This window comes from Dreissena polymorpha, chromosome 7 (genome assembly GCF_020536995.1).
Source record: "Dreissena polymorpha isolate Duluth1 chromosome 7, UMN_Dpol_1.0, whole genome shotgun sequence".
Lineage (NCBI taxonomy): Eukaryota > Metazoa > Mollusca > Bivalvia > Myida > Dreissenidae > Dreissena > Dreissena polymorpha.
Window position 1 is genome coordinate 81,798,307 of NC_068361.1, and position 27,320 is coordinate 81,825,626.

At 36.3% G+C, this 27,320-nt stretch overlaps 1 protein-coding gene across 1 annotated transcript in view; it reads right to left on the reverse strand.

Moving 5' to 3' along the window:
• Positions 1-774: 774 nt before the first annotated feature.
• Positions 775-27,320, reverse strand: part of LOC127836896 (tetratricopeptide repeat protein 28-like) — a 39,365-nt gene continuing 12,819 nt past the window's right edge. The window contains exons 8-24 of the mRNA XM_052363540.1: positions 26,427-26,809; positions 25,714-26,075; positions 24,335-24,551; positions 22,237-22,406; positions 20,408-20,629; positions 18,296-18,443; positions 15,002-15,174; positions 13,193-13,296; positions 12,556-12,681; positions 12,199-12,298; positions 11,508-11,593; positions 11,037-11,194; positions 8,551-8,662; positions 7,109-7,177; positions 5,339-5,415; positions 3,629-3,707; positions 775-1,250 (exon numbers count right to left, since the gene is read on the reverse strand). Of these exons, the coding sequence (XP_052219500.1) occupies positions 1,005-1,250; positions 3,629-3,707; positions 5,339-5,415; positions 7,109-7,177; positions 8,551-8,662; positions 11,037-11,194; positions 11,508-11,593; positions 12,199-12,298; positions 12,556-12,681; positions 13,193-13,296; positions 15,002-15,174; positions 18,296-18,443; positions 20,408-20,629; positions 22,237-22,406; positions 24,335-24,551; positions 25,714-26,075; positions 26,427-26,809 (2,832 nt within the window). The 3' untranslated portion in view covers positions 775-1,004. The remainder of the gene's footprint in view (positions 1,251-3,628; positions 3,708-5,338; positions 5,416-7,108; positions 7,178-8,550; positions 8,663-11,036; positions 11,195-11,507; positions 11,594-12,198; positions 12,299-12,555; positions 12,682-13,192; positions 13,297-15,001; positions 15,175-18,295; positions 18,444-20,407; positions 20,630-22,236; positions 22,407-24,334; positions 24,552-25,713; positions 26,076-26,426; positions 26,810-27,320) is intronic.

A 27,320-nucleotide genomic window follows, 5' to 3' on the forward strand; every position in this document is an offset into this window, starting at 1 on the left:
GCTTAAATATAGTTCATTCTGTAAAGGATCATACCATGCTCATTACCACCAAATTAAAGTTTAATTTAAAAATGAAATAGGTACACCAAGCCGTTTTAGAGTTGTTTAAATAAATTGTTGATGCCGGGTAGTGAATGATAACAATTTGTGCAAGGATTTGAGTGAAATGTCATATGAATGCTCTCCAATAAGCGCACATAATTTATGTTATATATGTAGCGACTGAAGATTCTTTGGAACCTTGAAAAATAATTGCTTTACAAGTCATCATGGCCCTTGTTACCACACAACCTGAACAAAGCCATCAACACAAACCTTATTATCGGATCACGTTTTAACTTATTAAAACGCCCGATGAACGACGTTACTTTTTTTCAAAGAAATTACCGAATTTATATCAATGCGCACGTCGTCATCCGGTTGTTTGATTTTTATTGTCTGTATTCCTACTTGAATATTTGTTTTGCTCTGCTTGTATCGCATTGTGTCTGCTCTGCTTGTATCGTATTGTGTCTAGGCACTGAGCAGGGACTTCTGGTACAGAACAAGACTGACGACAGAACCTTGACACCCTCTTCATAGTTGTCTGAACACGATGTTCTTTAAAACAACGAAAAATGAAAACGAACTTAGTCTATTGTGATACTAAACTGTATATTGCTAAATAAAATGCTTAAGATACGACAGTATATCACAGTTTTAAATTGGTCAAAAATGCAAGAGTTAATGCGGTAACGTGTCTCTAATTCCATAAAAAAAAAGTTTAGACAACTGTTTTCTTAAGTATCCGATCTGTATTAAAAACACTCAAATCGAAAAAATACATAAACAAAGTCATGTAAGTATTTGTGCAAATTCAACAATATATAATAGAATTAAACAGTAAATAGTTAACATCACATTCTAACACACATATGATTATCAAAATCTCCAAAAAAAAACAGTCAAAAATAATCAGCAATATTCCATGCAAAATCACAGGCTAAGCTGATGTCTTTCTAAGACTAAACGCTGTTGACGTACGGCAGGTAGAGCTTCATCACTTCGTTTTTATGCCGTTTTTCGATGTTCTGTACTCGTTCCTTGTATATATAGTGCGCGTAGTCGCGCCGCTGGTCCACTTCCGGATTCTTCAAGGTAACTTTTAGGTCAACGGGGATACGTTCGGTGGATGCCGTTGATCCTGGTAACACCTTCACCTTCGGAGGCGACGTCTGCGGACGTCCGTAAGCGTTCAATGACTCATTCGCCTAAAAAATTCAAGTAATCAGCTCTTTAAATATTTATCAAGACACATTGAGATCCTTACGTAAAGCTAAAGGAAATTTCCAATATTCACAAAATGAAGTATCCGGCGTGTTAAAGATAAAGGTATTTTTACATAAATATGTTTTCAACAAGTAAATATGCATTCAATGATTTACATTAGACCCTTTTTAAGCGGAAAACATTATATATCTTATGAACAATTTATTAGTAAATTACATTTAAAACCAACTTAAAGTCTCCCGAAGGAGCTTCGAAAATATCAGCAATGGCTTTCAATGGAAAACTATTGATGTTTCATTGCGTTTATACTAATAAACAGACAAACTGAGTACATGAGGCGCTTTATGAAAAACTGTCCATTGGTGATTTAAGTGATGACATAAAGAACAATCCAACTTCAACGTCACGTTTGATAAGCATACCTATCGTTTGAAAGGTTACATCGCATACAAAATTAATAGTTCAATTCGGAATTAAAAGCACAGTAATACCATGTATAAATACTATAAATACTTAAATGTTTTTACTGTCATCAACACAAGTTTTTTTATGGAACAGCAAAGTGTATATAATTCAATTGAAATATGACAAAACCGTTCAGTTGAATATTTGGTGAATTAAATATTCATTAAGAAATAGTTAACTCCACTGAGGTCCCTATGCCATTATAGTGACCAGCCAGGCAGCCACAAACTGTATATGGACCGAAGCCGTAGGCTGAGGTACATATACAGTTTGTGGCTGCCTGGCTGGTCACTATAATGCCATTGGGACCGAAGTGGAGTTTACTATGTCTAATATTACACCGAAGAGTTTCCCCTTTACCATTGTACAGTGTTGTACGATTGTTTATGGTTTAAAAGAGATAAACTGAAGAATTTCGCAGGAATAATGGCGTCATTTCGTTAAAAAAATGACGTCATTTTACAGTAAAACAGTGCAAATTTAGTGGTGTGTAACCCCGAACGGTCCATACACAAAAAAATAGTTACCGGTCCATTTCCTAATAGGTTCCTCTATCGCATTTTACAGACTGAAACCGGTCATATAGATATAGAAGGACCAATATCGCTGAGGTGTAATATTATAGTATAGTATAATATTGTGGAAGAACATATATAATAATAATTATTATTATTATTAGCTAACAAATACAAAAAATATATAAATTTTAATATTAGCATGAATGTTTTAATTGATTTATTTGTATAATAAAAAAAAATTATTTCCGATTGCGATTTGCGATTAAAAATGTGTGAACAGATTTCAAATGATTACTTTCAACCAATATTTCAGTGCTCCAGCTAGGATTTGAAAAGGGCAGGGGGGGGGGGGGCTTTTTTTGTTTCTTTTTTCGACGCGCAGTATTTTGTCAAAAGGGCATTTTCGAACGCGCGGTCATTTAAGGAATGCTTCCTGTTGCATGTTAATTTAATACTTGTTAGAATATATTGTTCCCATTATTGTTAAACCATTATTAAACAATTCAAATATAATGTATACAATAAAGAGAATAAATTAAATACAATGTAATAAGAGATTTATTAATTATCATAGGTAAAAAAAAATTTTTTTTTAAGGGCAGTGGGGGCCCTAGGAAGGGCAGGGCGGAGGTTCGGAAGGGCAGGGCGGGGCGCTCTTCAATTTAGGCCTAGCTGGAGCACTGATTTATTTCATTGTGTCACAGAAAAAGAAAAGGCTTTCCGCATAGTGCAAACTATAGGACAACACCGGACAGTGAATGCGCAAATCAACACGTGATGGAACTTCCAAGATTGCACTCGAACACTTCAATGCAGTTCAGACTCAACTTACCTTTCGAGAGTCGTGTGTCTATTGAAGCAAAAACGTACAATTTAACATCATCAATGTATCACTTGAAACTTACTGGAAAGAGTTAAAATGATGTATAAAACAAATGGGTCGTGCTCTGTGAAAAGGGGTGTTTATGCATTTGCGTAAAGTGGCGTCCTAGATTAGCTTGTGCAGTCTGCACAGGCTGACCAGGGACACCACTTACCGCCAAAGCTGCATTTTAGCAAAGAAGAGACTTTCTTCAAACAAAAAAATATTACAAATCGGAAATTGTCGTCTCTGATTAGGCTGTTCGGACTGCACAAACTAATCTGGGACGACACTTTACGCACATACATTAACCCTTTTTCACAGGGGACGGCCCAAACGTGACTTATACCCCGCATCGCTTTATCTGCTATTTCAAGGGCAGATAACTCAGGAACGCACTAAGTTTGTAACGGTCTTTTACAGTACTTCTACAATCCACGGTGATGACAAATAATTATGATGTTTCAATAAAGTTTTGTTTATAATATGCTTTAATGTATTCTTTGTAACATACCTGAGCGGTAATGGTGATCTGGTGCCACGTTTTGGCGCGTTCCAAGGATTCCTTGAAATTCTCATCCAGGTCGGACCGTCTGCAATTTAATTACATCCTACGAATATACTTATGCACAGCCATGTAGTATTCAATGACAGACATTACCTGATGTTTCTACACACATATATTGCTATGCACATCTATGATGTATGCAATGACAGACATTACCTGATGTTTCTTCACACATATATTCGTATGTACAGCTACAAGGCATGCAATGACAAACATTACCTGATGTTTCTACACCAATATATTCCTATGTACTGCTATGATGTATGCAATGACAGAGATTACCTGATGTTTCTATATACATATTTTGCTATGTACCGCTATGTAGTATTCAATGACAGACATGACCTGATGTTTCTACACACATATATTGCTATGCACATCTATGATGTATGCAATGATGGACATTACCTGATGTTTCTACACACATATATTCCTATGCACAGCTATGATGTATGCAATGACAGACATAACCTTATGTTTCTACACACAAAAATTCCTATGCACAGCTATGATGTATGCAATGACAGAGATTACCTGATGTTTCTACACACATATATTCCTATGCACATCTATGATGTATACAATGACAGACAATACCTGATGTTTCTACACACATATATTGCACATCTATGATGTATACAATGACAGACAATACCTGATGTTTCTACACACATATATTGCTATGTACATCTATGATGTATACAATGACAGACATTACCTTATGTTTCTACACACATATATTCCTATGCACATCTATGATGTATGCAATGACAGACATTACCTGATGTTTCTACACACATATAATCATATGCACATCTATGATGTATACAATAACAGGCATTACTTGATGTTTTTCTACACACATATATTCCTATGCACATCTATGATGTATGCAATTAGAGACATTACTTGATGTTTCTACACATATATATTCCTATGCACATCTATGATGTATGCAATGACAGACATTACCTTATGTTTCTACACACATATATTCCTATGCACATCTATGATGTATGCAATGACAGACATAACCTTATGTTTCTACACACATATATTGCTATGCACATCTATGATGTATGCAATGACAGACATAACCTTATGTTTCTACACACATATATTCCTATGCACATCTATGATGTATGCAATGACAGACATTACCTTATGTTTCTACACACATATATTCCTATGCACATCTATGATGTATACAATAACAGACATTTCTTTATGTCTCTACACACATATATTCCTGTGAACATCTATGATGTATACAAAAAAGTGAGTTCTGGGTATTTTGTTAATTATAAATTTGTGATATAAACAAAGGGAAGTCACAATAATTGTACAAACACGGTTCATTCCTGCCGTACATCATTATGCTTAGATACCTTGATCATAGCATCAAACATATAAAAAGCCTAGTAATATAATCATACGCTATCGGTCATTTTTTTTAAATAATCCAATACAATATCCTCAAAAATGCCATATCAATTGTATCAAAACACTGAGTAATTATGAGAGAATATTACATTCATTAAATTATACTCAGTATTCACTATCAGGACGTTATTACAAACAAACTTAGTATGACCAGAAAAAACATTCGACACCCTACAATAATCATATAGTAGACAATAAAGAACTTTAACTTACGTTCTTGCCAGTTTCACTTTTTCTTCCATTTCTATCAGAGATTCAGACTTGCTCAGCCAAGGTGTGCTCATGTGCAACTGGAAAGAAGGTGATTGCATTTATCTCGATTTGTACACATTTATTATCTCTATATCTAATTTCTACACATTGTTATGTCGATTTGTACACATTTGATATCTTGATTTCTAGACATTAGTTATCTTGATTTCTACACATTGGTTATCTCGTTTTGCATACATTTATTATCTTGATTTCTACACATTTATTTTGGATTGTACAAATTGTTTTTGCCAAAGATCATTACACTTTACATGACATTTGTTAATTTCGAAAAAAAAGACAATGATACACAAATAAATAAGGATTATAGGATTTAACACTATCTAAATGAATGATTTATACATCTGCAAAACATATAAAGCTTGAAGATTTGTGATATTGATTTGCTTCATAGTACTTATCTGGATGTTTGGTGCTGTATTCATAATTGATAAGTCATAAATGTCATATATATTTAAAAAGAGCACTGTCTAGCGTACGCAGATCGCTCATCTGTTTTTCTATTTAAAGGTAAAGGGACTTCAATACTTCAATCGAAAAGGGGGAGGGGTGGGTGTGAAAAAAATAAGAAAAAAATAGAGATTTTTGTTTGGGGGGGGGGGGGGGGAATTCTGGGGTTGGGTGTGGGGGATGGTTTGGGTGGAGTCTATTGTGATATGTCAGGTAAGTGTTGTTTTGTCAAAGTATGACTCAAATCAGATCATAAATAAAGAAGTTATGGCAATTTTAGCAATATTTAATACTTTGACCTTGAGAGTCAAGGTCATTCAAAGGTCATGGTCAAATTCAACTTGCCAGGTACAGCACCCTCATGATAGTAAGAAAATATTTGAAGTTTGAAAGCAATAGCCTTGATACTTTAGAAGTAAAGTGGGTCTAAACACAAAAGTTAACCAAATATTCCAAGTTACTAAGTAAAAAAGGACCATAATTCTATAAAAATGCCTGTCAGAGTTACATATCTTTGCCTGCAAAGTCCCCTTATGATAGTTAGTAAGTGTTGCAAGTATGAAAGCAATAGGTTTGATACTTTAGGAATAAAGTGGACCTAAACACAAAACTTAACCAAATATTCAATTTTCTAAGTATAAAAAGGGCACATCATTCTGTCAAAATGCAAGCCAGAGTTATCTAACTCTGCCTCCCCAGTCCCCTCTTGATAGTTAGTAAGTGTGCCATGTTTGAATGCAATAGCTTTGATACTTTATGAGAAAAGTGGACCTAAAGGCAAAACTTAACCGGACACCGACGCTCAGGTGATTACAATAGCTCATTTTTTTTTCAAAAATAGATGACTTAATAAGAAACATGAGATGTGTTTGTCAGAAACACAATGCACCGTAATGCGCCGCTTTAATTTTTTTTACCTTTGACCTTACAGGATGACGTTGACCTTGACCTTTCACCACTAAAAATGTGCAGATCAATGAGATACACATGCATGCCAAATACCAAGTTGCTATCTTCAATATTACAAAAATTGTTGCAATAGTTTAACCAAGGTTAAAGTTTGTGACAGACAGACAGACAGACAGGCAGGCAGGCAGGCAGGCAGGCAGGCAGGCAGGCAGGCAGGCAGGCAGACAGACAGACAGACAGACAGACACATACAATGACAGACAGACAGGCTAAAAACAATATACTCCCGATCATTCGATCTGGGGGGCATAAAAACAACAGATATGATTAAGACACTAAATAGATATGTACCTGGTTCCGAGGCAAAATCAAAGGAGCAAGTGACGGAAGCTTTGTTAACTCTGGGAAGTCAGATGTCGACTGAAATGTAGCAAAACAAAGTAAACGCATGTGTGTGTTCAAGTGTTGTATCCCAAAGAGGTACAGACATGTTTCTGTATTTAGAAACATTTGTTAATGCTCATAGAGGACTGTTACCGAAATATGTTACCAATAGCTTTGATACTTTAGGAAAAAAGTGGACCTAAACACAAAACTTAACCAAATTTACAATTTTCTAAGTATAAAAAGGGCACATAATTCTGTCAAAATGCCAGTCAGAGTTACATAACTTTGCCTTCACAGTCCCCCTATGATAGTTAGTAAGTGTTGCAAGTATGAAAGCACTAATTTTGATACTTAAGGAATAAAATGGACCTAAACACAAAACTTAACCAATATTTTCAATTTTCTAAGTATAAACAGGGCACATAATTCTGTCAAAATGCAAGCCAGAGTTATCTTACTTTGCCTGCCCAGTCCCCTCATGATAGTAAGTATGTGTACCAAGTTTGAATGTAATAGCATTGATACTTTATGAGAAAGGTGGACCTAAACGCAAAACTTAACCAGACGCCGATGCCGACGCCAAGGTGGTGACAATAGCTCATAATTTTTTTTTCAAAAAATAGATGAGCTAATAACACATGACACTTAATTATTGAGTAAAAATAACTTTTTGGGAAAAGATAAAATTACAATTTTATTGCATCCATAGCAATAAATAGTGAATGAGGCCCATTTTTTATTAAAGTGCGCTATATATTGCCATTTTTTGCATGGCATATAATACATTTATTGTTTAGTTTCTTTGAAATATTATTTAATTGCATAAGTATGGTATACACAGAGGCTTAAAACAGGCGTGTAACACTGCATCAACTCATGTCATTCTAGATGTATTCTGGTATTTCGGTATGTCGAGTTAAAAAAAACGCTCTTATATTTTTGAATTAAAATATAAGATGGAAACAGAAGTTTGCCTCACGACATAAAATATGTATGCCAAGACAATGTGGTAGAGATTTTATAGATGACACATTTACCGGGAGTAAATCGGCCAATACATTATAATACATAATGATTTGGTATTCAAAGTCAAGAGATCGACTACTCTTAAGAAATGTGTATAAAGCAACCAAAATCTGAGTTTGATATTTAAAATCCAGTGCTTGAATACCATTGAGAAATGTGTATAAAGCAATCTTAAAATCTGAGTTTGATTTTCACAAAGTTAAGCGCTTGACTACCGTTAAGAAATGCGTATAAAGCGACCTTTAAATCTGAGTTTGGTATATACAAAGCCAAGCGCTTTACTACCGTTATGAAATGTGTATAAAGTTACCTTTAAATCTGAGCTTGGTATTCACAAAGCCAAGCGCTTTACTACCGTTAAGAAATGTGTACAAAGAAACCTTTAAATCTGAGTTTGTCCCCAGCAGATTCACGTCCAATCGATACAGGAGCACCTGACTCTTGGACTGGCTCACAGATAATAGCAACTGGAACAGGGCCATCATCAGCTGCCTGGAAACCAGTCAAGGAAAAAATAGATATGGGAGACGTTCTAGGAAAAGTGGGCTTTATGAATGTGTGTTAAGTTTTGTCCCTCATTAACCTGTGCAATCCGCACAGGCTAGTCATGGACGACACTAGCCATGTTAACTGGATTTTTCCAAAGAAGAGAATTCCTTAAAACCAAAAATATCATAAACGATGAAAGTGTCATCCCAGATTAGTGGACTGCACAGGCTCATCTGGAATACACTTTACACACAGGCATTGAACCGTTTTTCAAGAGCAAGGCTCATATATAATCAAAAGGTGACGTTTTTGGAATAAGTTAATTTGTTAAAAAAAAACAATATTATAACATTCAGCTCCAAATTGCAAATCAATTTCTGTTATTTTATGATAATAAAATATTATTATGATAATAAACAGTCCCATTAAAAAAGGCACGGTCTCTTTTTATAACAGCACATGTTTACAATGGTATAACAAATGCCAAGCAGTTCAATTATTCAAACAATTTAAGGTTCAAATATCATACAATTCAACCTTTCAACACAAAATATTTTGAACAATTAATGCATTTATTTAGTGAAACATTATGTACCTTTTCCAAGGGTGCATAAAGAAATCATCCTTTTACTACAATCTTAATTTGATGACCACAGAAAACGCAAAACATTTGCCCAAATAAAATAAGCTTTTGAGATACAAATATTTTCCCATCAATTTAACCCTTTGCATGCTGGGAAATTTTTGTCTGCTAAAATGTCGTCTGCTGAAATTCTAAAATTAGCATTTTCTTCGATTTTTTTCCAAAGAATACTATAAGAACAGGAAACAGTTTCAATCCAGATGAGACACCACGTTCTGTGGCGTCTCATCTGGATCCAAACTGTTTGCAAAGGCCTTCAAAATTCGGTTCCAGCACTGAAAGGGTTAAATAAAAATAATCAAAACCTGTTTTCCAGGGTCCTATTTAATGTCAACATCCCAAAGGAAAGCAAATATATTTCAATCTCATTAATAATAAGAAATATCTTTAAAAAGATATACGGCGTTGATGTTGTAATTTTTGCGACCAGTGAAAGGAGATTGAATGTATTTTAATGAAGGTAGTGAGTGATAATAAGATAATATATTTTAATGTATTAACAAATGAAAATGAAGAACAAGAAGAGGTGAAATTGTATGTTTTATTGTCATTAAGTATTGTAATGACTAGGTTTTCATAATTGAACGAGTGATACATTAGTTTCAATAGGAAAAGAAAACATATTCGCCACTGAAAAACTATTAACATAATGTTGGAATGAAATAAAAGATAATGTGTTATAATGTGTACAGATGTTGGTAGAATGTTTACATAAAAGACTCAAGCATCATAGTGATATGAAATTTTTGCCGAAAAACTGAACTTTATATAAACAAGAGATGTGTTTGTCAGAAACACAATGCCCCCTAATGCGCCGCTATATTTTTTTTTTTACCTTTGGTCTTGAAGGATGACCTTGATTTTGACCTTTCACCACTCAAAATGTGCAGCTCCATGAGATACACATGCATGCCAAATATCAAGTTGCTATGTTCAATATTTAAAAAGTTACTGCAAAACTTTAATATATTAAAGTTTTAAAATTTTGACCTTTTACCTTGAAGGATGACCTTGACCTTGACCTTTCACCACTCAAAATGTGCAGCTCCATGAGATACACATGCATGCCAAATATCAAGTTGCTATGTTCAATATTTCAAAAGTTATTGCAAAACTTTACTGTAGGGTTAAAGTTTTGGGACAGAATGACAGACAGAAAGATAGACAGACAAACCAAAAACAATATACCCCTGATCATTCGATCCGGGGGCATAAAAATGAACGAAACAAAGTACAAAGAAACATATTTACACTAATAAACGCAAATATGGATTATAAATAAATCAAAACAGATATATTTCCAACACCTATATATTTCCTTAGTATCGCGGGCTTCCGCCCCAAACCCCCCGCTTTGTCGATAGTGGTAAACAACTGCGTACCGGTAAAGTGCAATCTAGCCTGTTTTTGTAGTGTTTAGTGTGGCCGCTACCACATATAAACAATAGAATCTTGGAGAAACGTTTCGTTGTAATGTTTAGAGGATGTTATGTATCATGACAGTTTTTAATTTATTGAATTTAACATGTAATTTACAATATATTTATATTTCATTTTCAGTTCAAATGATATGCATCCAATGTTTTAGTCTGGGAACCAGACTACCAATGTTCACGGTGATTTTTGTATTATTAGCTTATAAACAATTCGGGTTTATTCATTTCGGATCTATCATGATGAAGGTCATCTAAGGTCAAAAGTGACGTTAAACAGCTACGCCGAAAAAATCCAAACCTGTTTTCTGGAGTCCTATTGAAGTTCAACAGCATGCCAATCTGGTGAAATCCCACGGCTAGCAGAAGGTTTTTCAGGGACAGATTTGTCCACAGAGGTCGCACAGACAGGTCAGAAACCTTCAGCTGGATTTCAGGGGCATGCTTCGTAACACTGAGCTGAAAACATTAGATCATCTTCTTAGATTTACTAAGGATAAGATTGCCTAATGGGCTTGTTAGTTACCCCCACTCCCAACCAAATTAAATAAATAAACTAAATTAGCCTCACGTTTTGGGAAAACTGGGCTTAATGCATATGCTAAAAGTGTTGTTCACAGATTAGCTTGTGCAATCTGCAACACTTTCCACTTGTATGGTATTCTTTTTAAATGAAGTTGCTTCTTAGCAAAAAATCTGCAAAATTAGCAAAAAATTCAATTATAGACATGTTAAAAATTAAGCCATTTTCTATATAAAACCTTTCATTTACCAGGTCAATGATGAGCGAGATGCTGTCTTGACTGATTGGCAACACACTGCACACTGCCAGAACCAGCTCAGGGTTCTTCCCTATTTCTGATAAATAGAAGATATAACACACAATGGTTAATTTATAGGAAGTTGTTAGTGTTTTTTACTGAAGCAAGCACACATACACATGTATCAAATTTTTAATAAATATAAGTTATACATGTATATGTCCCATTTGTCTCATATTAAAAAAAAAACATTTTGAAGTCTGAAAAATAAATTTTGACCAAAATATTTCAAGATATTTATAAATGATATAAAATCTTAGACTACTAAGACCTTTGCATCAACCAAAAGATTTTGCATGGATTTTAAGTTATCTATAAGTGGAAAAATCTGTCAAAAAAGATTGCGATTAAGAAGAGGGCTTATTTAGCCTTAGTCTGGCAAATATGGGGTTACTGCAAATACATGCATAAAGTGTCATACCAGATAAGTTTGTGCTTTCTGCACAGGCTAATCAAGGACGACACTTTCCTCCTCAACTGGAGTATTGTTTACAAGAGGCTTCCTTCAAACCAGTTAATTGAAGTGGAAAGTGTAACCCCTGGTTAGTTTGTGAGGTCTGCACAGGCTAATCTGGGACGCCACTTTATGGACATGCAATGCCCAGTTTTCGCAGAACGAGGCTCACACACTTGTTCACATACCAACTAACGATCTCAACGCATCGTACGTGGGAATGAGCAACTCGTCCTTGTTCCAGTGCGGATAAATCACATAAGGATTGTCTAGAGTGGTCCCCCTTGCCTGGAATTTTTTAAATATATAAATTATATCATAATAAGCTTGTGCAACAGCTGTTAACTTATCCATCTTTGTAATAAATAAATTATGTATCATAAATTTTTTCTGCCAAACACGTTTCATTTGTATATGATGCTGACGTGTATGGTTATATTGATACTAATGATGAAGGCCGAAACATGATATTGTAAACAAAGTACTTGAGAAATTAAAATAAACAAAAGTCATATGTTTGTACAGCACATCTTTTTAATTCTTGCCTGGAAGTGAAATCCAAGAAACTTGAGGAGGTCGACAGCCCCTGGCCCCGACAACAGGTCGTCATGGAGACGGCTCGTCTGCCTGTTGTTCTCCTCCGTGTGGAGACGCTTCAAGGAACTGTCCAACTACAATGACATATTTATACCCATATAAAAATTGGCCATGTGCACTTTTTATGAAATCATAGGCTTAAATAAAAGATACTGCTAACGCATTTATATTATAGTTGGCATGAAATTGTGTGTTTTTTCTAAAAAATTGCATTTCTGGACAAAACTGTCCAACTACAACAAAAATCATTTATTTTATTATGAGACAATGATTTTCTTTTAATTTATAGGTTGAATGATCCACATCTTTAACACTAATACATCAGTACTGTAAATGACCAACATATGTTGTTTTTTCCAAAATTAAAAATCCACAAATATACATGTTAAAACTTCAAGGCAATGTCTAACTACAACAAAATACTGTACAATCATTTGATCTGCGCTCTGGCAAAACGGGGTTTAATGCATGTGTATAAAGTTTTGTACCATATTAGCCTTGACATGCATTAAGCCCTGTTTTCCCAGAGCGTGACCCGTAATATATTATATTATAATAATTGGAGACCATAATGTAGCATATTACCAGGTCAATCAGTTCTGGAAGACATTTAGGATGCCCAGCGTTGTTCCTAAGCAACGTTCCCAGATGCGTCTGGAGGAGTCGGAGATTTTCTGGCTTCTTCTTAACTGAAAACAGTAACAAAAGACATTAAAATGAGCCGTGCTCTAAGAAAATGGGGCTTAATGCATGTGCATAAAGTGTTGTCTCAGATTTGACTGTGCTGCCCGCACGGGCTTATCAGGGATGACACTTTCGGGTTATAATGTGTTTTCTGTAAAGAGAAATGTTTCTTCTATTCACAATTCTAGTTTAGGGGGAAAGTGTCATCCCTGGTTAGACTGAATAAAACTGATGATGCATTATGCCCCTTGCAATTTAACCCTTTCAGTGCGGGAACCGAATTTTGAAGGCCTTTGCAAACAGTTTGGATCCAGATGAGACACCACAAAACGTGGCGTCTCATCAGGATCCAAACTGTTTGCTATTCTGATAGTATTCTTTGAAAAAAATGAAGAAAATGCTAATTTTAGAAATTCAGCAGACGATATTTTAGCAGACGACAAATTTCCTAGCATGCAAAGGGTTAAGTCAACAATGTTAAATACATACTGTATAAGTTTATTAACATAAATGAAATACTGAATAACATTATTTTCTTAAAATCACTAAACATTGCAAGACAACAGTCTATTATTTGTGATTAGTACATTTTAATAGAATGTACCAGGATTCTTCAATTATGCCATACCCTCCTGAAGACTTGCGGGTTGGGATAGGGGAACAAGTGCGAGGTACTTGAGATCAGTCTTTAAGAATCCATTAATAAGCAAGTAAACTCATCTTAAAGTCTCATGTGGAAGATGAGTAAGCTGGTATGGGATGAGAAGAAGCAGGGTGGGGAGTTTCATCTAACATGCAACCCCTGAATACTGGCCCCAGTGTAATACTACTTGGCTACTGATCTGATTGTCCATGTTTTCAAGGAGGTTGCCTTTGAGCCCATATTAATTTTTACTGTGTTCATTATTTCATGTGGCCATAACACTGGTTTGAGGTTGCCTTATTTTCAAGCTTGAGTATAAGCCAATATGACACTGTGTTCATTTTATCATACAACAACATTGATATCTGTCTGATAAAAGGGTGCATGAGATAACAAAAAGCATAACAAAGAGGTTTCAATAAGAATCAACTATACATTAAACATTTTTGTTAAAATAGAATCAGATTCAACATAATAATCAATTTAATTCCAAGATGTAATTTATTTCAGACACAAAGAGTTTCATAAATGGGGACATAGAGGTTTGATAAAAATTAAAAACAGGATTCTGACTTCCGTTTTGTAATATATCAGGCACTAATACAGTAACAACTCAACAAGCAACTCAGTTCTTTAATTCTAAGCCTCACCAGATACATGTATTACACAATGATATGGAAGTTACTATTAGTCTCATAAAACAAGAGCACCACATAACGGGTGCCACGCTCGGGTGCGGGTACAGTTTTGAATAAATGAAAGCTTGTCAGATTTTTTTTTTTTTAAGAAGTCACAGTGACCTTGACCTTTGACCTAGTGACCCAAAATGGGTGTGGCATGTATAACTCATCAAGGTGCAGCTACATATTAAGTTGTTTCAAAGTTTTAGGTTGAAGCACTCTGATTTTAGAGCCAATGTTCAAAACCTTAACAAAATGTTAAGGTTTTAGCACGATGCGGACGGCGGACATCGGATGACACTACGAGCTGGCTATGAAAATACCTCGGGTTTTCTCCGAAAACAGCCAAGCTAATTATTTAGTTCTAGCATTGGTTCATTATCTTACGTGGGGCTAGCACTGGTTTAGGGTTGAGGTACTCGTGTCCTGACGTTTGCTCCACTTCGCTTTCAGCAGTGTCTAGTGTCTGGTCCAGCATGGCATGTCTTATCTCCTTCACATTAATGTACACATCCTTTCCGATGAGCAGGAAACCACTCCAGAAATAAGGGGAACCAAATCTGTAGTGTTGAAACATTTTATTTGAACTTTACCATGCAACTGAAGCTGTACATGGAACTACTTTTAGTATTACATCAATTGAATGAATATACAAGTAGGAGGAGAAGACTCTGAAAGAATAAAATATGGTTCATGTTACAACTCTAGAAATAGAGGGTGCAAAATCTGTGGCGGAGAAGGGGTGAGTTGGTAATGAAATGCTTCATTACAGCTTTACCACGCACTGGAAGCGTAATACAATAAAAACAACAAGAGCACCACATAACGGGTGCCACGCTCGGCTGCCAAAGCTTGTCAGATTTTTTTTTAGTGACCCAACAAGAGATGTGTTTGTCAGAAACACAATGCCCCCCCTACTGCGCCGCATTAAAATAAAATTTCTATTTATCATTTGGCAGGTATAGAAATCATCTCCCTTTAAAGGTTATTACTTCCCTTGAATTTTGTCCAATCCAACCGGGGGGAGGGGGGGGGGTGGGGAGGGTCTCACAGTCAATTATGACCATGTCAGACATCACTGACAACCAAGGCCTGTGGTTTAAAAGAGATCATAGCCAGATTTGATCATGTAACTATGGACATAAGTCCACAGGTATGTATTTAACATCAAAGAAATTATAATTATATCATTTAAAAAAAAACTTTGATAAATCAATCCTTTGGGTTATAAATAATCAAAATAATAAATCTGTACAGTAACTGTGAAAAGAATTTCAATTCTTGGTAAGGAAATATATAATATGAGATTTAACAAGGGAGAAAATTATTCAATATTGAACATAGCCACTTTATATATTTGCCATGCATGTGTATCTCATGGAGCTGCACATTTTGAGTGGTGAATCTACAGTCACGGTAGTGGCTTTTAATTATTTGCTACTAAAAGTAGAGATTTGTTACAGACAATTATTTTCAAGGGAAGTAATTTAAAGCTTATTACTTCCCTTAAATCTGTATTTTTTTAACGTAGACCGTACAGGATGACCTTGACTTTTTACCACAATGTGTTTGTCATAAACACGATGCCGCATACTGCGCCGCTTTGATTTATTTAACAAAAATATATACGTGGGCAGGTCAGATAACTATGTTCATTTAAAGCTTATTACTTCCCTTTACTTTGTTTTTTGCACCCTAGACCTTGAAGGATGATGTTCACCTTGAAATTTTACCACTCAAAAGGTGCAGCTCCATGAGTATCACATGCATTCCAAATATCAAGGTGCTATCTTCAATATTTAAAAAGTTATGGCCAATGTTAAGGTTTTAGCACGACGCCTACAGCGGACAGTGGACGACGAGATGGCTATGACAATAGCTCAGGTTTTCTCCGAAAACGGCCTCGCTAATAAAATTACTGTTGGCCTTGTAGTAGGAATTAAGCAGGTCACACCATATTTGTGGCATAGAAAGGATGAGTTGGTGTTGAAACAATTAAACTGCGCTTTTGGAACATTTGGCCTAATGTGTAAAGTGCTGTCCCAGATGAGCATTTGCAGTCCACAAAGGCTACGACACTTTCAGCTTTGTTTATTTTTTGGTTAAAAGTGTTTGTTTTAAAAGAAAATCCAGCTTAGGCGGAAAGTGTGAGGTGTTACCCACTTGCATTACAGCCAGTTTTCTCACAACGTGGCTAATTTTAATAGAACTTGACCATGCACTGAAAGCTACACATCAAAATTAAAGGTGGCGTTTTAGGTGAGAGCGAATGAAATAGGTTGCAATAAATCTCTGTCTGAGAACGGGTAATTAAGTGTTAAAACTTTTGAGCTGCGTTCAGGAAAAACTTGGCTAAATGCATGCCCATAAAGTGTTGTCCCAGATAAAACCATACAGTCCACACATTCTGCTTTAGTGAAATTTTTCATTCAAAGGATATCTCTGTTAAAAGAAGATAGACAATTATATTTTTAGTAAATGTAAAAACAATGTCATTGAGGATTTAATTATCATGAACAATAGCCAATGCACTATACACCATCATTTTGGCTTTGTACATTCAGATGATAACCATGCAAAAGCTTATAGAAAGACTGGCAAAGCTATACCTGTGTTGTATGCACAATTAGCAAATGAATGTCGGTGCATACAACAGAGGCAATATATGACATCTGTGCTCTTTTATCAGAAAACAGAATTACAACCTGGATACAACCAAAGGGACAATTTCTGGGAAGTATAATCTAAACATGAATAAAACATTCACAATTTGTTTATATTTAATTGTAAACAGATCATAAGATTATCATACAGATAACAATTTGAATATTTGGTCCTGGGATAAAATATTCAAATATGCTTATGCACAGCAACTTAAAATATGAGCTTCTTCTCAGACAACTGGGCTTAATGCATGCGCATAAAGTGTGTTTACAGTTTCTGCCTTAACCCTTTCCCACTTAAAAGAAAAGTGAAAATGGCTATGTGCTATGTGCAAACAGCATAAAACCAGAACAGCCCATGAGTAACTCGCAGTCTGTTCAAGTTTTATGTTGTTTGCTTCTCATCAGTATCTAAGGGTTGGAGATGAAGCCTTATAAACTTGAATCTAGCAAGAAAGGTGTTAGATTAAATTAAGTTTTCTAAGGGACTACAAAAACGTGAAAAGATGTATCCTTGTGGTAAAGGGTTAATTAACAGGATTTTTACTAGAAAGAGACTTTCTTTAAACGAACAAGAGCTGTGTTTATAAAACACAATGCCCTCTAATGCGCCACTTTGAAGACATATATTTGACCTTTGACCTTGAAGGATGACCTTGACCTTTCATCACTCTAAATGTGCAGCTCCATGAGATATCTTCAATTTGGCAAAAGTTATGACCAAGGTTTAAGTTTTGGGACAGACACACAGACACACACATACAATGACAGACAGGCCAAAAACAATATACCCCGATCATTTGATCCGGGGGCAGAAAAATACAATACAGGATGAAAATGTTATCCCCAAATAGCCTGTGTAGACTGCACAGGCTAATCTTGGATACTTAAGAAATATGCATTAAGCCCACATTTTTTTAGAACAAGGCTCATGTTTGAAGTTGCTATGCACAAGCATATTTTAGTATACATTGTATATCATAGGAACCATATGCATTTAAACAACACTACATCCAACCTCTCATCTCTCTTCAAGGCAGTCATTCCAGCCACAAATGCAGCGGTCGCCAGGCTGCCGTGCTGCAAGGCCAGGTAGAAGGCATGGAAGAACTTCTCAACACAGACGTCAGGTAGGGGCCACATGGTAGTCATCACACACTGCGAACCTGTACACAAGAAAGGTGAGCCTCACTCTACGAAAAACAGGCTTAATGCATTGGTAACCCTTTACCACTTAAATACGTATTTAACCCTGTACTACTCAGATACGTATTTAACCTTTTACCACTTAAATACGTATTTTGACGCATTTGTGGTCCCAAAAAAAGTTAAATTCAATTAAAGACCTTTATTACTATATTCAAATTTTAAAGGCTTCAATTCTAACCCTGAGACATTTATAAGCAGCAAACAGCATACAACCTGAACAGACTGCAAGTAACCTGCAGGCTGTTCTGGTTTTATGCTGTTTTGACATAGCCATTTTCACTTTGTTTCTGAGTGGGAAAGGGTTGATTTGTATCCCAATTACATAGTGCAAGTGTTAAAATAGTAAGAAAAATATAGCTACTGCATAACACATTTCACTGACCATAATGAAGTGCAAAAAATGTGTCTAGCATGTTTGACTGGAACATACTGACCAACTAATTGTGCTGCTAGTGTTATCCTTAAACAAAAGAAATGATTCAGTATCTAAATAAAATACATTATGTGAGTAGTGGATGAAGAGAGTGTTTCTGATTAACAATTACTATGCAGATAATATTGTTTAACACTCAGCCAACTTATATTTAGGAATAAAATGTATACAAAGGAGCCGGCTTCTGTGAAAACTGGGCAAAATTCATATGTTTCGTGTTCTGTGAAAGCTGGTCATAATGCATGTGCCTAAAGTAATGTCCCAGATTAGCCTGTGCAGTCCGCACAGGCTAATCAGGGACGACACTTTCCGCTTAAATGGTATTTTTAGTTTCAAGGAAGTCCCTCCTTACAGAAAATCAAGTTTAGGCGTAAAGTGTCGTCCCTGATTAGCCTGTGCGGACTGGGACGACACTTTACACACATGCATTATGACCAGCTTTCACAGAACAAGACACATATGCATGAAGTGTCGTCCCAGATTAGCATGTTCAGTCCCTTATTTTATTTTATGTTTAAAAGAAGTCTCCTCTTTAGGAAATCATGTTGAAGTGGAATGTGCAGACTGCACAGCCTAATCTGGGATGACTCTTGACCCACATGCATTTAGCTCATTTTCCCAGAACAAGTTGCAAATGAAATGCAATCAATTTCTACAATTTCTACCTGATGCAAAAAATACCAGAGATTGTCACATTACCTGCTGCAATAAATGCAATTAATTGCCGCATTAGCTGCTGCAATAAATGTCATCAGGTGCTGCATTACCTGGTGCCATAAATGAAATCAAGGGCTGCATTACCTACTTCAATAATTGCAATAAGATTACCACAATGCCTGCTGCAATAAATGCAAGAGATTGCCACATTTTCTGCTGCAATTAATACAAGAGAATGCCACATTTCCTGCTGCAATTAATGCAATTAATGGTCGCATAACCTGCTGCTATAAATGCAATAATTGCCACACTACCTGCTGCAATAAATGCAATCAATTTTAGCATAACATACTGCAATAAATGCGCTGGGTAGCAGCTACCTAGCCTGCAGACTGTCCACCCAATACGGAATGTGACCAAGGCTAAGAAAACTGGCTTTATGCATGTACCTTAATTATCATCCTGGATAAGCCTGTGCAGTCCACACAGGCTAATCAGTGACAAGACTGTCCGCTATGACTGGATTTTCATTTGGAAGAGACTTCCTTTAAACAAATCAATAAAAGTGGAAAGTGTCGCCGCTGATTAGCCTGCACAGACTGCACAGACTATCTGAGATAACACTTTACGCACATACATTAAGCCCGGTTGTACCAGAGCATGATTTAAGTCTTATACCTTAATATATGTTGGCTGACGGTGAAACACTTGTATCAACATAGCAATTGTTTATCAGAAACACTAGCATCAGTATTGCGAGTAAATAGCAAGGCATGATTAAATATGCATACAGAATGGGTATGAATAATATGCAAGAGATTCACTCATTACCTGCTGCAATAAACGCACTGGGCAGCAGGTACCCGGCCTGCAGATTGTCTGCCCGGTATGGACTATGACCGAGGCTGAGTACCACTAACTGGGCCGTGAGTTTGAGACCCAGAACGTCGTTGACGGTGATCACGTACGACTCCTGGGGTGGAGTCCCCTCCCCTCCGTCTACCCGCGATGGAGACATGACCATCAGGCCTTCCTGCCAACACCCATATGTAGCTGAAAGATTCAGAGAATGATGTAATTTCATTTGGGATATACGGCTTAGTAGATATATAGAGTGGATAGAGGCTTGTCCTAGGGCTGAGAACAAAATATATTATCATCAGAAAGAGAGACGTGTTGCTTATTGATAACACTATAACAATGAACACCAATTATTAGTAGTTATTTATGTATTAATTAAATTAATCTTTAAATGTGATACGAATTTAATTAATATTTCATTTATGTGATTGATTTTTACATTATTTTATTGGTTGTACATGGGTTGAGTATTGGTTGTATATTGGCATTTATTTGCTGATTTTGCCAATAAACTCAAACTGAAACTGCCAATACACGTAGGTTGCTGAAACGTAAGACAAAATAATTGCTTCCTTGTGAATATGCGGCCGTTTGGTTTATAAAATATGATTATCATTTTGTTTTGTTATGTAAACCCTTCAGATCCTCTCGACAAACAGAAATAAGTATCAGATGATCAAGTTGATTCCAATATTTTGCTGAAATAAATTGCCCCTGATTGTCAAATAAGAGAATTGTTTGTAAAAAAATGTATGTGTGGCTGTGAGGTTAATTAAAGGTCAATTAATCTTACAATCTAGAAATATATTTTTTTATTTGGGCAGTTATTATTAACCCCTTAAAGGGATCTTTTCACGGTTTGGTAAATTGACAAAATTGAAAAAAGTTGTTTCTGATTCGCAAATTTTCGTTTTAGTTATGATATTTGTGAGGAAACAGTATTACTGAACATTAACCATAGTCCAATATAGCCATTATATGTATCTTTTGACGATTTAAAACCCTAAAAATTATAAAGCATTGCAACGCGAAACGATTGAATCATTTGGAGAGTTCTGTTGTTGTCGTTTAAATTTACGAAACTACGAAGATTGCTTATATAAAGTATAACATACCTGCTCTGTGTGTACTCGGCGGAATAGCCGAGAGGGCTAATACATTTTTACTTCAGACTAACTCCAGGACTCCGGGGGTCACTGGTTCGAGTCCTGGTACCGGCTACTTTTTTTCCTTTTTTATATTTTATTCTTGATTTTTTACTGGAGCTTTTAAGATCCAATGTTTACATATATCAATATAAAGCATTTAATGACAAACTTCAAAATATGCCAAAATCTGTGAAAAGGCCCCTTTAAATGTCATCCAGAACTGATACGATCAATTAAGTTGAACAGTAGTTAACAATAGGTTGATCACTGACAACCACTAATTAAGAAATAATTATAAAATGGAAAATTAATTTAAATTAAACAATTTACTTATTTATTTACTCACCTCGCATAATGTAGCATGCAATACACTGAATGACCGTAAGCCTTAATAGAACAACATGGACACCCATATTTGGGCAGCATTCTTAGAAAACTTGGCTTAATACATGTGCATTCTTCATAGGCTAATAACTTTTCGCCCTAAACTTCATTTTTGCTATGACAAGACTTCCTTTTATCGAAAAATACAATTTAAGCGGTAAGTGTCATACCTGATAAGCCTGTGTCTACTGCAAAGGTTAATCTGGGACGACACTTTATGCGTATGCATGTAGCCCAGTTTTCACAAAACGAGGCTTATTTTCTCACCAAGATGTACAACAGCAGCCTGTTCAATGTCCTGCAGGAACCTCTGTTTGATAGCCATCTCACAAAGCACGGGCTCAACATCGAGTAACTCTGCAACGCTAGTTGCCTCCCTTTTTGCCGCCTTTAAGTCCTCAAGGCCTGGTCGCCATGGTTTTCCATGAAGCATCAAACTGTGGCAGACATTGTTACAGGGACTATCACATATTTTGGCATGTGTTGAAGTTTGTGATTAAATGCTTTAAGTAAGTAAATGTAAGCAGCCAAATTAAAGAGCTCCAATATAAAAGAAGAATAACATTAAAAATATATATAACAAGACTATTGTCAAGCAATATGGTCCCCTACCGGTGAAACTCCACCATTTTCAGCAATATTTCTAGTCTATTTGTTGCCATAGCAACCAGAATTCTTGACGTAGGAAGAAAATGAAATGAGGACATCATGTGCATAATCTAAATATTGCCATCTATCCAGTTGTCAAGTTTCATGAATAAAAAAAGAAGAATTTTAAGGTTATCGCAGGATTCACCATTTTCAGCAATATTTCTAGTCTATTTGTTGGCATAGCAACCAGAATTCCTGACGTAGGAACAAAATGAAATGACCTGCATAATCTCCACATTGCCATCTGTCAAGATTTCAAGTTTCATGAAAATATATTAAGAACTTTTAAAGTTATCGCATGATCCAGAAAAGTGTGACAGACTGACTGACAGACTCATGGACATACAGAGCGCAAACCATAAGTCCCCTCCGGTTTCATCGGAAGGGGAAAAAAAAATAATAGTGGACCACACCAGTGCTCGAACCTTTATATTAAAGGCTGAAGTCTCAACAACTCCTCCATCTATGCTGCTACGGAGCTTTAATTTATAATTGTTATCAGCAAATGAGTTTTGTTCTGGGAAAAACAGGCTAAATGTACAGGCACTTTTCCCTTTTTGTGGTATCCTACCGTAACCCAAATTCGACGACACCTTAATTCGACGATGTTCTATTTGTATTGATTAAATGGATGATTATTGTCTTGGAATCATTTCAAAGTAATACACCCGAGCTTGCTAAATATTGCTTCATGTAACGGTAACCGTTACATCGTCGAACTTGGGTCACACTGAGATATATTTCGTTTAAAGGAAGTGTCTATTTAGCAAACATCCAGTTTAGATAGATAGATGTCTTGTTCTGAGAAAACTGGGCTTAATTCATATGCGTAAAAAGTCGTCCCAGATAAGCCTGTGCAGTCCGCACAGGCTAATCAGGGACGACACTTTCCGCCTAAACTTGATTTTTGGTAAGGAGGGACTTCCTTCAAACTAAAAATACCATAAAAGCGGAAAGTGTTGTCCCTGATTAGCCTGTGCGGACTGCACAGGCTAATCTGGGACGGCACTTTACGCACAAGCATTAAGCCCAGTTTTCTCAGAACAAGACACATAGTGTCACCCTAGAGAAGCTTGCACTGACTAGACAGGCTCATCTGGGGCAAGACTCTAAGAACATGCATTACACCTTTATAACTTTCCAAAAACAAGCTCAAATTTACTATGTTTGAAGTTGTGAGGCATAAGAATTTACAGCCTCGCGTTAGAAACACAAATTGTTGTTGAAAGCTTGATAAAGACAATCAAGAGTAGAGTATGACCAATTAATATGAGCCTCACTCTGCGAAAAAGGGGTTTAATGCATGTGTAATGCATAAAGTGTTGTCCCTGATTAGCCTGTGCCGACCGCACTTTCCGGACTCCTCTTGACAAAAATCCATTTAAGGCGGAAAGTTTTGTCACCGATTAGCTTGCGCGGACTGCTAATCTGATAACAACACTTTACTACCATTCATTAATACCCCCCTTTTGTCAGAGCGCGACTCAAACATAGGATACAACTGTTTCCCTCTTAAGCCTTGAAATATTATTCTCTAGGCATGAATACTTCTGTTTGCATTGTTTATTTAATACTTTAACAACGATTGTGTTATGTCTAAACATACATCTCTATCACATTAGATTTGTTTTTCTAAGGGACTACAAAGGTGTCAAAAGTGGCATCTGAGTGGGATAAGGTGAAAAGCCCTGCGAGTTTGGTCCAGGTAGCATACCTCTCAGGCAGTTTCGGATTCCCAAAGACGAGACAGCGATCCTGGCAGCTGACCTGCTTAAACTGGGTCACGGTCTGACTGGAGGTCGTGATGTCCGTTCCAGTAGAGGTCACAGAGGTCAGCATGGTGAACGTGCTGAAACTGAATGCCCGGTCCAGGTTGGCAGGTCCACTGATAGCCGATGACTGGGGAGTGTTCAGTGTACTTCGATACGACCCTGGAAATGCATTAATGCATAAGCGTGAAGTGTCATCCCAGATAAGCCAGTGCAGTCTGAAAAGGCTAATGATGGACGACAGTTTCCGAATATACTTGATTTTTGCTTAGAAGAGACTTCTTTTAACAAAAAATCCCATAAAAGTGAAAAGTTAGAAACCCAGTTTTCAAACAAGAAGTCTTATATTAACCCTGTGTTATGGTACCAGAATTTCCGATTGTATGAAATAACAATTAAAATTACTGGTATAAACGCTGCTTGTAATATAGAAACCGAACAGTATGGGTATAGAAACAGAACAGCATGGGTAGAGAAACAGAACAGTATGGGTATAGAAACAGAACAGAATGGGAAAAGAAACAGAACAGTATGGGTAGAGAAACGTTACAGTATGTGTAGAGAAAAAGAGCAGTATGGGTAGAGAAACAGAACAGTATGGGTATAGAAACAGAACAGTATGGGTAGAGAAACAGAACAGTATGGGTAGAGAAACAGAACGGTATGGGTAGAGCTACAGAACAGTATGGGTAGAGAAACAGAACAGTATGGGTAGAGAAACAGAACAGTATGGGTAGAGAAACAGAACAGTATGGGTAGAGAAACAGAACAGTATGGGTAGAGAAACGGAACAGTATGGGTAGAGAAACAGAACAGTATGGGTAGAGAAACAGAACAGTATGGGTAGAGAAACAGAACAGTATGGGTAGTAAAAACTAATCCTAATCATGGTAATTTAAAAACCATAGGAAAACATCAGAAAACCTTAAAAAAAGGGTCTTGCTATAGGATATGGGGGTTTAATGCAAGTCATGTCATGTCACATAAAAGACTGTGCAGTCCACACAGGCAAATCAGGGATGACACTTTCCACCTTGACTGGATGTTCATATAGTAAAGACCTCCTTTTAATGAAAAACACAATAAAAGTGTAAAGTAAGGTTCCTTATTGACACATGCAGTCTGCACAGGCTAATCTGGGACTACAATTATTTAACATAAATTAAGCCCAGTTTTCCCAAAACTAGGCTCAAAATCACACTGTTCCACTGAAAAACGTATCCTTAATGACAAAAATCTTTATAGCATTGAAGAACAAAATCACAACAATAATTAAAAGAGAAAAAGATCTTAGATTGCATATACATGTATTTTAACACCATACCTCGAAGAGTTCTAGGTGATCTCCACTGGGAATGCTTATGGAAGTCCTCCTCATACATTGTAGCTTGCTTTGGCAGAACGCCAGGTGTAGGGGGAGCCATTGGAGCCATGCGACTTTGCGGGGGCCTCGTCAACAATCTCGGGTTCGCGACCCTGCGAGGATTTATACCCATCAACAGCGACTCCGAACTCGGGGATGACATTCCACTGCTTGAAGTGAATTTATTCACCGAGTTCAGGATTCCGCCCTTTTTGTTCAGCTGCCGTTCAAACTCCAGGTCGTCTTGCATTCTCAGGTGGTTCAACTCATTAGCCACCACTTTGTCAAGCAACAGCAGGCTGGGCAGGTAGGTGATGGAGAATCTGAAGTGTTGTTTTTTTCTTCAAATTTGGGTCCAGTACTTGTTCCCATAACCAATGGAAAAAATTATATATTTTTCTCATATGGGACCTAAATATTCTCAAATTAAGGTTTCCCACCATTTTTTTTTAAATAAGGATCTATTTTTATTAGTACATTTAATTCATCTTAAATCAAGCTCTAAAAATCTAACCTTAGTTAATATATAATATTGAAATCACTACTATTCTTAATTTGAATGTGTTTCTTAACAAAAAATTAGTAACACCAATTCCCCAATTTAAAACCGTAGCAAGTTCTCTAAATGCAAAGGGACCCAGCCCTATCCCAAAATGGTGTAAAAAAACACTGACCTGGTGTAAAGGTACCTGTCCAGGAAATCTTGCAGCAGGTTAAAGGGGCAGAAATGCAGGGATTTGTCAGGTACAATCATCAAGTGACTGTCCTTGGGAAGTTTCAATAAAATGTCCTCAATGGGTGACACAAGTAAATCGTACATTCGTCTCTGGACGGATTTTTGTTCCTCGGATTCTTCTCCGTTCTCACTGCTTTTTTCTGTCAGGGGTTCCACTGATTCTTCTTTGCTTTTGTTCAGAGCTTGACGTCCTAGTTGCAGATTTCTCTTTCTCGCAAGTTCAAGGTCACCCTTTTTCAAGGGTACAGCCCTGTTTTCACACACGTTAGGAAGTGTTTTTCTATCACAACCTTGGCGTATCTCCTCCAACATTGCATCGATCTGCAAACAATTTTGTGATAAGGAATACTTATAAAACAACGATAAACCGTATTGGTAATAAAATATCACTTTGAATGGCTAAGACAATTTTCATATTAGAAAACGTCTCATCTCAACACAAATATTTGAGGTGTTCCAAACAAACAATATTACATTTTCTCTTATCAGATCTACAATAACTTCATTTTATGGAACCCAATTTTTACACTGGTGCTGGTTCTGGTATACCGGTATGAAACAAAAACATTTCAATAAAAAAAACATAACTATAAAATGTGTATGTTGTCAACAGGTACATTCATAGTTTATGTTGAGACATAATATTTAAGTGAACACCAACTTCAATACATGTATATACAAATACGTAATGTAATGTGAAAAGCAGACCAAGCATTGTATATTGTGCTGCCGTGTTTTTTAACCCTTTGCATGCTGGGAAATGTGTCGTCTGCAAAAATGTTGTCTGCTGAATTTCTAAAATTAGCATTTTCTTTGATTTTTTTCAAAGAAT